Here is a 13,551-nt window from a genome sequence, read left to right on the forward strand (position 1 = left end):
GTACATAACCTTCAAAGGTGAAAATGACTGCATTCAACACTGTGTAGATCGTAGATCAGTCAATTCTTAACTTAAAGACTTATAACTCAGGATTCTGTAAGTGTTTATGTCAATCAAGACATGTGTTTACTTATAGCTTCCTGTGCCAACCGGAAGTGCCTTTAATTGGGTCACACTGTCTGTTTTGAAGGGTTAGAAAAGTCATATCTCTCCAAAACTTCATATGTGTGACTAGGTAACCCTCCTAAACTGTAAATCAGTCATTTCTCCCAATAGATGTCAAAGAAAAGCTCTCACACGCACACACAGCAAGGATGGAGTTAAAAAGTGCGGTTCTTAAAGACACAGAGAGCAGGCAATGGCATTACCATAATCTCTAGGCCGTGCCGAGTTCAACGAGATATCCCGCTTGACCGTAGCTCGCTCGGTCTAAGCGCAGCGACCATTAGAAAAGTAGGCCCAAAATTAAGCCTGCCCCACAACGTCATTTGCTTTTGGGTGACAGAGAGTGAACCGTTAGGGTGAGAAGCACAATTCGACCTCAGGTACGTTCCTAAGGTCCTCCCGATCCATGCAAGCCTAACCTTGACCGTGTGGCATTAACCCTTAATAGTTCAAAGAAGGTGTTTACTTCAAAGAGTTTGCATTGACTTCTCTCCCCATAGGAATACATTGCCTGCACCCCTAAATTCAACCTGAAGCCTATATGGGTTATGAATGCCGTATGAACCTGTCTTTGGTAACAGTCCATCAGGCCAGTATGAGGTCTACCTGTGTTGATTCTGAGCTTCCTGGATCAACCGGAAGTGGTTAAAATCACCCTAAAAGTGTTTTTCCATTACCTGCCTGCAGTTTGATAGACATAGTGCATTCAACCCTGTGTAAATCAGTCAATTCTTAATGTAAGGACTTAAAACTCAGGATTCTGTAAAAGCATACCCCAGTGAGGATATGTGTTAACTTATAGCTTCCTGTGCCAACCGGAAGTGCCTTAATTGGTGTCTCAGGGGCTGTTTCGAGGGGTTAAAAAAGTCAGATCTTTCCAAAACTTCATATGTGTGATTAGGCAATCCCCATGAACTGTAAATCAGTCATTTTTCCCACAAAATTTCAAAGGAAAACTAAATCACACAGACACACAACTTGGAAGGAGGGACGTATTGGGGTTTGTAGAGACAGACAGGGCCTCCAATAGTTAGCTTTGTTCGAGCTAAAAAATAACCGTCAGACCTAGAGTTCCGAAACTTTAAAAACCTGTTCTAGACCTCGGGTCGATAGTGCGTGGTGAGTTAGGTGGCTCTAGAAGGTTCTCGGACCGAGAAACAGCCTCGTACATTTGCAATGACTTCAATTCATTTTGACCATTACGAAAATGGCGACATTTAGAAATGTCTCAGAGACACAAGACTAGGTGCATTGAAACCGGCTCGGCCCATAGAGACGGACCCCAACGTTTCGGTCCGATAGCTCATTCAACATAACATAAGAAATGGACCCGCAGCTAGAACGTAACTACGTGTTTTATGTTTTTTTTATGGTTTGAACATAAGACGTTGTGAATTTTGGGCCAGCTCTGAAGTATGTGATAGTTGGCTACTAAACGAGTTGGAAAAAGTGGGTTTAGTGTCAGTTTGTATCAGTTTGTTGTCAGAATGATATCTAATTGACTGATGGACGGTGACTTGCTGGTGACTCTTGTCCATTTGCAATATGTTTAAACAGTGAGGTACCATCACCAAAAGTGACATTCTGAAATCAACCCTAACGAGCCATTGAGATGAACCAGAATCACTGCCCAGCCATCCCGAGTTCATCGGGCCAGTCAATTTCACATTCCTGCATGGTTTTTATAGCATGACACATTCGTGATGGTACCTGCCCATTGAACCATATTGCAAATGCACAGTGACTTTGCAAAAGTGAGAAAACATAAACAAATGGACATGATGAAATCAACACAACGAGTGATGGAAAGGTACAACTATCACTCCTCGGCCATCCTGTGTTCATCAGACCAGTCAATTTAACATTTTTGAGCATGTCAAATTTCATATGGTAATTGTCCATTGAACCATATTGCAAATGCACGCGCACTTGCAATATGATTCTATAGTGAAAAAACATCACCTAATGGACATGATGAAATCAACACAACGAGTGATGGCAATGTACAACTATCACTGCTCGGCCATCCTGTGTTCATCAGACCAGTCAATTTTGCATTCCTGCAGGATTTTTATAGCATGACAAATTCGTGATGGTACCTGCCCATTGAACCATATTGCAAATGCACAGTGACTTTGCAAAATTAAGCAAACATAAACAAATGGACATATAGAAATCACCTTATTTTTATTTTTGGGTTACCAGTTGCACAACAATGCACGTGCATTTGCAATATGATTCTATAGTGAAAAAACACCACCTAATGGACATTCTGAAATCAACCCTAACGAGCGATTGAGATGAACCAGAATGACTGCCCAGCCATCCCGAGTTCATCGGGCCAGTCAATTTCACATTCCTGCAGGGTTTTTATAGCATGACAAATTCGTGATGGTACCTGCCCATTGAACCATATTGCAAATGCACAGTGACTTTGCAAAAGTGAGAAAACATAAACAAATGGACATGATGAAATCAACACAACGAGTGATGGAAAGGTACAACTATCACTGTCAGGCCATCCCTAGTTCATCTGGCCAGTCAATTTTGCATTTCTGCAGGATTTTTGAGCATGTCAAATTTCATATGGTAATTGTCCATTGAACCATATTGCAAATGCACGTGCACTTGCAATATGATTCTATAGTGAAAAAACATCACCTAATTGACATGATGAAATCAACACAACGAGTGATGGAAAGGTACAACTATCACTCCTCGGCCATCCTGTGTTCATCAGACCAGTCAATTTAGCATTTTTGAGCATGTCAAATTTCATATGGTAATTGTCCATTGAACCATATTGCAAATGCACGCGCACTTGCAATATGATTCTATAGTGAAAAAACATCACCTAATGGACATGATGAAATCAACACAACGAGTGATGGAAAGGTACAACTATCACTGCTCGGCCATCCTGTGTTCATCAGGCCAGTCAATTTTGCATTTTTGAGCATGTCAAATTTCATATGGCATTTGGCCCCAAAAAAAGTGAATTTTGACTTTGACTTTTGACTTCCTATGAAATCATATTGTAAATGGACAAATCATATTCCTTATGCACAAGTAAAAAAAATAATATATATATGATATTAAAATACAACTAAAGTATGTTGATACAGTTCTTATACGTGTGTAATTGACACAAAATTTGAAAGAATTTCGAAAAACGGTCCAGAAAGCACTTTTTAACCTGTTGCTCCTACCCTCTACTTTTTTGAACATTTTGTTAAAAATCGCGCAACATTTCAGCGCCCTGCTACTCATGCCAGGAATATAGTACGTTCATATGGTTAGAATGTGTGGATAGAAAACCCTCGGACGTTTTTAAAACTGGTTAAATCACGACTGTGGCTATTACATAACGTGCGTTACATCGGAAAGCGCAGGAAAACCTGATCACAGAAAATGGAAATAAATATCCTTGCGCCACTTCAAGCAATTGTTAACAGTGAGCCGAATTAGATAAGACCGAGCATTCAACTCCCACAGCAGCATCCCCATGTTGTCGAGTATCTTGTGAATTTAATCATCTTTGATTCTTGGTTGAACCGAAAGAGGGGCACCGCTTACCTCCGGTCTCCGCCCAGATCATTCCGGAAGAGCTCTCTCCTGAAATTTTTTCCAAGACGACAGCTAATGATATTTACATCGCCTACGGATGATTTTTATCGCTTATTAACGTTTACTAATACCTAAAGTAGCATTACAAACGTATTTCGAAGTGTTTTGTGAAAGTTTATCGTCTACTTTTTGAATTTTAAAAAATGACGTTACGTTGTGAAATCGCTGTTTTTTTCGTTTATCACACAGTCTACATATAACGATATCTTGGCTTTATATGGCCCGATTTAATCGAAATAAAGACCCAATAGTGTTTATGGGACATCTAGGAGTGCCAACAAAGAAGATGGTGAAAGGTAATGACTGTTTTCTATTTTATTGTGCGGTTTGTGTAACGCCAAAATGCTAATTATTTTGTTTACGTCCCCTGCTGTGCTTTTCTGTTGTAGTGTATTGGTGCATGCTATCAGATAATAGCTTCTCATGCTGTCGCCGAAAAGCATTTTAAAAATCGGACTTGTTGCCTGGATTCACAACGAGTGTAGCTTTAATTTGATACCCTGCATGTGTATTTTAATGAACTTTTGAGTTTTAACTAATACTATTAGCATTTAGCGTAGCACATTTGCATTTCCAGAGCTCTAGTTGGGACGGGTTAGGGTTAGGGTTAGGGTTAGTGTGTGAAGTTTTTTACAAAATTTTGACATTTTTGACTTTTGACTTCGTATGAAATCATATTGAAAATGGACAAAACATATTCCTTATGCGCATGTAAAAAAAAAAAAAAAAAATTATGATAATAAAATTGGACAAAAGTATATTCATACAGTTCTTACACATGTGTAATTGACAAAAAAAATCGAAAGAATTTCGAAAAACGGTCAAGAAAGCACTTTTTTAAGGGGTGATAAGTTTTTTACAAAAATTTCATTTTTTCAAAATGTTGCTTTTGAACGTTGACTTGGGTTACATATCCAATATGAAAAACCACGGTGGAGCGGATTCGCCACCTGTTGAATTTTTAAAGTGTTACAACTGCAATAGCCATATGGCATTTGCAATATGCTTTGCATGAATCAACGCCGAATTGGGTGGTATTGGACAATGTGTATATGGTTTGCTCACTGCCAATATGTTGCCATTCATTTTTGTCCAATACAGGGGGGACTTCCCTTACAATATGTACAGTACCAGTCAAAAGTCTGGACACTTCTCATTCAAGGGATTTTCTTTATTTGACTATTTTCTACATTGTAGAATACTAGCCCTGACCATAGAGAGCCCCCGGTTCTCTATGGTGTATAGGTCAGAGCGTGACTGGGCGGGTTATCTAGTTTATAGATTTCTAGATTGGTGGTTTGTTTGGTTCCCAATTAGAGGCAGCTGGTAATTGTTGCCTCTAATTGGGAATCATATTTAGGTAGACTTTTCCCCACCTGCATTTGTGGGATATTGTTTTGTGTTTGTGCATGTGCACCACGTAGTCACGTTTAGTTGTCCGTTTATTGATATGTTTTGTTTTGTTTAACTTGTTGACGCTACCCAATCCGGTAGCGGGATAATTGTCTTCAGCAACCGCTGAATAGCATAGTGCCACAGTCAAATAATATTACGAAAAAATATTCATATTCATGAAATCACAAGTGCAATATGGGAAAACACAGTTTAGCCTTTTGTTAATCCCACCTGTCGTCTCAGATTTTGAAATGATGCTTTACAGCGAAAGCAATCCAAGCGTTTGTGTAAGTTTATCGATAGCACAACATAACATTATGTACACTAAGCATTAAGTAGCTAGGTCACAAAAATCAGAAAAGCAATCAAAAAAATTGTTTACCTTTGATGATCTTCGGATGTTTTCCCTCACGAGACTGCCAGTTACACAACAAATGTTCCTTTTGTTCCATAAAGATTATTGTTATACCCAAAATACCTCTGTTTGTTTGTCACGTTATGTTGAGAAATCCACCGGAAATAGCGGTCACTACAACGGCGAAAGAAATTCCAAATTCCAAATTATATCCATAATATCAACAGAAACATGGCAAACGTTTTTTATAATCAATCCTCAAGGTGTTTTTCAAATATCTGTTCGATAATATATATCATCCAGGAAAATTGGCTTTTCAATAGGACCGAGAGGAAAAATGGCTACCTCTGTCTTTTACGCAAGAATCACTCTGATAGCCCTCAGCTGGCCACTTACGCAATGTGGTCCTTTACGCTCATTCTTCAACATAAAGGCGTGAAACTACGTCTAAAGGCTGTAGACACCTTAAGGAATACGTAGAAAAATGATTCTGGTTGATATCCCTTTCAATGGCCAATAGGGATGCATAGAAACACAAAATATGAGTCATTTCCTGATTGGATTTTTCTTAGGCTTTCGCCTGCAATATCAGTTCTATTATACTCACAGACAATATTTTTACAGTTTTGGAAACTTTGGAGTGTTTTCTATCCTAAGCTGTCAATTATATGCATATTCTAGCATCTGGTCCTGAGATATAGGCCGATTACTTTGGGAAATTTATTTTTCCAAAAATATAAATAGTGCCCCCTAGCTTCAAAAGGTTTAAGATGCTATTTCTTGTTATAACTGCCCACTTCCTGTCTTTGGCCCAACCCAGAGTATATATAGACACATGAACACAATCAGGACCAGAGCTATTATCAGTTACGCAACTCCAAATCATTTGATTTGATTTGATGTGTGTGCCTCAGCAGCTAGGATAGGGGGATGAGAAATGAAGAAGGGTATGGAGAGATGGACATGAGTGGGGAGAGAGATAAGAAAGATAGAGGGCTAGTGCAGAATGTGAGACAAGGAAGTATGGGAAAATGGAAAGAGATGTAAATGTCCAAGAAGGGAGAGACTGAGCGAAAGAGAGGGAACAGGAGAGACAGTCAGCGAGATTGAGGTAGAGAAAATGGAATAGAATGAGAGTAAGGGAGGAGGAGAGCAAGGTTCATTCCAGCTTTGTTAAGTCATGTTGTCTTTGTAATGCAAGGATGCATGAGAGATGGAAACTGACATATTTTTTATTTTATTTATTTATTTCACCTTTATTTAACCAGGTAAGCTAGTTGAGAACAAGTTCTCATTTGCAACTGCGACCTGGCCAAGATAAAGCATAGCAGTTCGACACATACAACAACACAGAGTTACACATGGAATGAACAAAACATACAGTCAATAATACAGTACAAAAAGGAAACAAAGTCTAGAAATAGTGAGTGCAAATAAGGTCAAATAAGGGAGTTAAGGCAATAAATAGGCCATGGTGGCGAAGTAATTACAATATGGCAATTAAACACTGGAATGGTAGATGTGCAAAAGATGGATGTGCAACTAGAGATACTGTGGTGCAAAAGGAGCAAAATAAATAAATACAGTATGGGAATGAGGTAGATAGATGGGGTGTATACAGATAGGCTATGAACAGGTGTAGTGATCTGTGAGCTGCTCTGACAGCTGGTTCTTAAAGCTAGTGAGGGAGATGGGAATCTCCAGCTTCAGTTATTTTTGCAGTTCATTCCAGTCAGTGGCAGCAGAGAACTGGAAGGAAAGGCGACCAAAGGAGAAATTGGCTTTGGGGGTGACCAGTGAGATATACCTGCTGGAGCGTGTGCTACGAGTAGGTTCTGCTATGGTGACCAGCAAGCTGAGATAGGGCGGGGCTTTACCTAGCAGAGACTTGTAGATAACCTGTAGCCAGTGGGTTTGGCGATGAGTATGAAGCGAGGGCCAGCCAAACCAGAGCGTACGGGTCACAGTGGTGGGTAGTATATGGGGCTTTGGTGACAAAATGGATGGCACTGTGATAGACTACATCCAGTTTGCTGAGTAGAGTGTTGGAGGTTGATTTATAGATGACATCGCCGAAGTCAAGGATCGGTGGGATGGTCAGTTTTACGAGGGTATGTTTGGCAGTATGAGTGAAGGAAGCTTTGTTGCGAAATAGGAAGCTGATTCTAGATTAAATTTTTCATTGGAGATGCTTAACCTGTTGCTTCTACTCGGGACGCTTGCGTCCCAACTAGAGCTCTGGAAATGCAAATGCGCTACGCTAAATGCTAATAGTATTAGTTAAAACTCAAAAGTTCATTAAAATACACATGCAGGGTATCGAATTAAAGCTACACTCGTTGTGAATCCAGGCAACAAGTCAGATTTTTAAAATGCTTTTCGGCGAAAGCATGAGAAGCTATTATCTGATAGCATGCAACACCCCAAAAGACCCACAGGGGACGTAAACAAAATAATTAGCATTTCGGCGTTACACAAACCGCACAATAAAATAGAAAACATTCATTACCTTTCACCATCTTCTTTGTTGGCACTCCTAGATGTCCCATAAACACTATTTGGGTCTTTATTTCGATTAAATCGGTCCATATAAAGCCTAGATATCGTTATATGTAGACTGTGTGATAAACGAAAAAAACATCGTTTCAAAACGTAACGTCATTTTTTAAAATTCAAAAAGTCGACGATAAACTTTCACAAAACACTTCGAAATACGTTTGTAATGCAACTTTAGGTATTAGTAAACGTTAATAAGCGATAAAATTCATCAGGAGGCGATGTAAAGATCATTATCTGTCCGTCTGGAAAAATGTCCGGCTAGAAACTCAACGAAAATATCCGGTCCTAGACCGGAGGAGATACGGTGTCCTGTATGTGTTTGACCAAGAAAAAACTCGAAGGGAAATGACAAGACTCTAGACACCGTGTGGAAGCTGCAGGTACTGCAACCTCAGTCAATTAATTGTGGTTCACGTTTATCAATGGGTTCAAGTAGCGCATGGATATATTTTCCCATTTTCAGTGATCAGTTTTTCCTGTGCTTTTCGATGTAAATGCCGTTCTGGTAAAGCCACAGCAGTGATTTAACCAGTTTTTTAAACGTCTGAGTGTTTTCTATCCACACAGACTAAGCAAATGCATATACTATATTCCTGGCATGAGTAGCAGGGCGCTGAAATGTTGCGCGATTTTTAACAGAATGTTCAAAAAAGTAGAGGGTCGACTTAAGAGGTTAATGTGAGTCTGGAAGGAGAGTTTACAGTCTAGCCAGACACCTAGGTATTTGTAGTTATCCACGTATTCTAAGTCCGAGCCGTCCAGAGTAGTGATGCTGGATGGGCGGGCAGGTGCGGGCAATGATCGGTTGAATAGCATGCATTTAGTTTTATTTGCGTTTAAGAGCAGTTGGAGGCCACGGAAGGAGAGTTGTACGGCATTGAAGCTCGTCTGGAGGTTGGTTAACACAGTGTCCAAAGAAGGTCCAGAAGTATACAGAATGGTGTCGTCTGCGTAGAGGTGGATTAGAGAATCACCAGCAGCAAGAGTGACATCATTGATGTATACAGAGAAGAGAATTGAACCCTGTGGCACCCCCATAGAGACTGCCAGAGGTCCTGACAACAGGCCCTCCGATTTGACACACTGAGCTCTATCAGAGAAGTAGTTGGTGAACCAGGCGAGGCAATCATTTGAGAAACCAAGGCTTTTAAGTCTGCCAATAAGAATGTGGTGATTGACAGAGTCGAAAGCCTTGGCCAGGTCGATGAATACAGCTGCACAGTAATGTCTCTTATCGATGGCGGTTAGGATATCGTTAAGGACCTTGAGCGTGGCTGAGGTGCAACCATGACCAGCTCGGAAACCAGATTGCATAGCGGAGAAGGTACGATGTGATTCAAAATGGTCAGTAATCTGTTTGTTAACTTGGCTTTCGAAGACCTTAGAGATGCAGGGTAGGATAGAGATAGGTCTGTAGCAGTTTGGGTCTAGAGTGTCTCCCCCTTTGAAGAGGGGGATGACCGTGGCAGCTTTCCAATCTTTGGGAATCTCAGACGATACGAAAGACGATACGAAATTTTGGCAGATTAGAGAAATGCTTATTGAAATGATCTATTATAGTGGATTCTTCGGTTGTAACAGTGTTTCCTAGCCTCAGAGCAATGGGTAGCTGGGATGAGGTGCTCTTATTCAGAACGACACAGTATGTTTTTGTGCTGGTCAAGGGCAGACAGGTCTGGAGTGAACCAAGGGCTATATCTATTCCTGGTTCTATATTTTTTTAATGGGGCATGCCTATTTAAGATGGTGAGGAAGGCACTTTTGAAGAATAACCAGGCATTGTCGGGATGAGGTCAATGTCATTCCAGTATACCAGGTCGATTAGAAAGGCCTGCTCGCAAAAGTGTTTTAGGGAGCGTTTGACAGTGATGAGGGGTGGTCGTTTGCTCTCAGACCCCATTACGGATGAGGGCAATGAGGCAGTGATTGCTGAGATCTTGGTTGGAAACAGCAGAGGTGTATTTGGAGGGTGAGTTAGTTAGTATGATGATATCTATGAGGGTGCCCGTGTTTACGTATTTGGGGTTATATCGGGTATGTTCATTGATAAATTGTGTGAGATTGAGGGCATCAATCTTAGATTGTAGGATGGCTGGGGTGTTAAGCATGTCACCTAGCAGCACGAGCTCAGAAGATAGATGGGGAGAATCAAATCACATATGGTGTCGAGGGCACAGCTGGGGGCAGAGGGTGGTCTATAGCAAGCGGCAACGGTGAGAGACTTGTTTCTGGAAAGATTAATTTGTATAAGTAGAAGCTCAAATTGTTTGGGTACAGACCTGGATAGTAAGACAGAACTCTGCAAGTTATCTTTACAGTAAATTGCAACACCGCCCCCTTTGGCAGTTCTATCTTGTCTGAAAATGTTATAGTTAGGAATGGAAATTTCAATGTTTTTGGTGGTCTTCCTAAGCAAGGATTCAGAAACGGCTAGGACATCCGGATTGTTGGAGTGTGCTAGGGCAGTGAATAAAACAAACTTAGGGAGAAGGCTTCTAATGTTAACATGCATGAAACCAAGGCGTTTACGGTTGCAGAAGTCAACAAATGACAGAGCCTGGGGGATGGGAGTGGAGGTAGACACTGCAGGGTCTGGATTAACCTCTACATCACCAGAGGAACAGAGGAGGAGTAGGATAAGGGTACGGCTAAAGGCTAACAGAACTGGACGCCTAGTACGTTCAGAACAGAGAGTAAGTCACTCTGGATAAGAGCGTCTGCTAAATGACTTAAATGTAAATGTAAATGTAAAAGGAGCAGATGGGCACGGTAGAATATATTCATGGCATAATGTACAGACAAAGGTATAGGATGTGAATACAGTGGGGATAAACCTGTGCATATAGTGATAATGAAAGAGATACTGTCTCTAGAAATAGCATTTAAACCAGGTGATGTCACTGCGTGTGTGGGGGGTGGAACTAAATTGTTAGCCGAGGCATGTTGAGCAGTGCTAGAGGCTCTACAGTGAAACAAAACAATAGTTACAAACCAGAACAGCAATCGGCATGGTTACGTTAGGGAAAGGCATGCGTAGCCGGGTGATCATACAAGTCCAGTGCGTGGCTTCAAGCAGCTAGCGGCACGGGGCTAGCAGGCTAACAGAAAGGGCTTAGAGGGATGACGTGATGGAGGGAAGAATGTTGTGGCAGTTACATCAGCGGATGGATCAGCAGGTCTCCGTGTGGTAAAATTGGCAAAATATGTATAGTGGCCGAAGAAATTTGTCCGATGGGCCTCTTAAGCCAGCAGTCCAATGTGCTTTAGATATCTAGCAGGCTGCAGATTAGCGGCTGTGCGTTCAGGGGTCGTTAGCTGCTATAACTCCAGGTGAATTTTTTTACAAAAATAATCATAATAAAAATGTTTAAAAATATTTAAAAAAATTGGTTCAGAGCTTGCGGTAGGAATCCGGAGATATCGAGAAGAATAAGTCCGACTAGCTCTGGTTTGAGTCGCGCTGTACAGACTGGCGAGAGTTGTCCGATTCGTCTGATGACCGCTAGCAAAGGATAGCTGACTGCTCGCTAGTGGCTTCGGAATGTATTCGATGGGCCTCGTAAGCCAACAGTTCATTGTGCTCTAGACAGCTAGCATTCAGGGGACATTATTGGCGAAGGTCGGAAGGTGAGAAGGTTCATAGCTTGCGATAGGAATCCGGGGATATGGAGAGAAAAATAGGTCCAGTATGCTCTGGTTGAATCACGTTGTACAAACTGGCGAGAGCTTTCCGAGCTAGAGGTTAGCTGATGACCGTTAGCTGGCTAGTTAGCTGGCTAGTTTATGGTGGAGAGATTCCAGTAATAGAGGCAAAGAAAAATATTAAAATGGCAGGGATGGAACAGGGGGGCTTTTAATCACAGCACCTACAGCAGTGCTCTCCAACCCTATTCCTGGAGAGCTACCGTCCTGTAGGTTTTCGATCCAGCCCTAATCTAGCGCACCTGATTCTAATAATTAGCTGGTTGTTAACTTCCACCAGGTTAGTTACAATTGTGGTTGGACTGAAAACCTACAGGAGCGTAGCTCTCCAGGAAGAGAGTTGGGGAGCCCTGGCCTACAGCATAGTGCTCAACAGAGCCTTTAATAAGACATGGATACTGGTAATCATAATAATAAGGTTCACTTTCATTCTCTACCTTAAAACTGAAGAGAGGCCTCTTTATTCCCTGTTTCTAGCTCAGTAAGCATTGCTCAGGAACGCTTTACCACTGACTCATCCAAAGTGACCACCCTTCTTCCCCTTGATACAGACACTGTAAATGTAAACTCACTCTCACTTTCACATTCACAAACATTTTACAAGGTCTTTAAAATTCTCTAGTCAAAGAGGAATGTTGGTTGATTCAAGAGAAGATAGTTTCTCTGTTACTGGTATGAATGCTTGCAAGGACTAATGCTAATGTAACAGTAATGCCATTATTTTATCTTTCTTTTCCAGAGTCAAGAGTTCCACATTTACACTCAGTACTGCACCAATTACCCAAGGTAAGAAACCTCAACTATGGCTGCATTAAACACAAATAGTTTGCCCCCCTTTTATTGTGTCTTTGTGCGTGTACGTTTGTGCATGTTTAAAAGTCTAATATGAAGTATGAATGTATGTAAAAGCATCCACATTGTTACCTTATGTGATCTGGGTTTGCATACACGTGACTCTCACCTTCACGTTCTTGATTCCCAGAGTGTCATATAGCTCTGTATTGTCTGTATAGAGCTACAATACCTCAGCCTTTCTCTCTCTGTGTAGCCTTGATATACAGCCCAATCCAACAGGAGTCCAATTCTATGCCTCACTGCCAGTTAATGCCCCAAGGTCTCTCTCTCGCTTTCTTTACCCCCCTCTTTCTTTTTTTCTTTTATATGGAGCATATTGACAGAGTTACTATAGCCCCTACTCTGACAGATGGGTATTATACCCATCACCTTATACTCAGCGACTTTAATGTTTTATTTCACCTTGTGTGAACGACCTGTTGTTATAGGAAATCGTGTGTGTGTGTGTGTGTGTGTGTGTGTGTGTGTGTGTGTATATGTATGTGTGTGTGTGTGTGTGTGTGTGCTTGTGCTTTTGCTTGGGTCTGGGGGACAAAGACATGAGGCAATTCTTCACAATCAAACCTAATGAGGGCTGTGTGTTTCACAATGGCTGTGACGCACTAAAAACAGCACACCTGAAATTATCGATGATGATTAATAGAGTAGTTACAGATATTGTGTGTGTGTCCACATTACAGTGCAGTTCCACACAGGCCTCACATTGTTCTCTCTACGAAACCCAAACTGAGAACTCAGAATGATTGAGATACAGCAGCCTTGGTTCCTATTCTAATTGTGTGTGTGTGTGTGTGCGTGCGTGCCGGTCGTGTGCGACCTTGGCTAGAGTCACCGGCTGTGTGAGAGGGGGTGGTTGAGGGTCTCAAAAATCCTTACAAGAGCCCATTCATACA

The 13,551-nt window shown here is 41.3% G+C and overlaps 1 protein-coding gene across 1 annotated transcript in view; it reads left to right on the plus strand.

Annotated features, from left to right (window-relative positions):
- Positions 1–13,551, plus strand: part of LOC115125236 (pleckstrin homology domain-containing family G member 1-like) — a 148,541-nt gene that overhangs the window by 103,857 nt on the left and 31,133 nt on the right. Inside the window, 1 exon segment of the mRNA XM_065008926.1 lies at positions 12,543–12,589. Coding sequence (XP_064864998.1) covers positions 12,543–12,589 — 47 coding nt within the window.

This window comes from Oncorhynchus nerka, linkage group LG24 (genome assembly GCF_034236695.1).
Source record: "Oncorhynchus nerka isolate Pitt River linkage group LG24, Oner_Uvic_2.0, whole genome shotgun sequence".
Taxonomy (NCBI): domain Eukaryota; kingdom Metazoa; phylum Chordata; class Actinopteri; order Salmoniformes; family Salmonidae; genus Oncorhynchus; species Oncorhynchus nerka.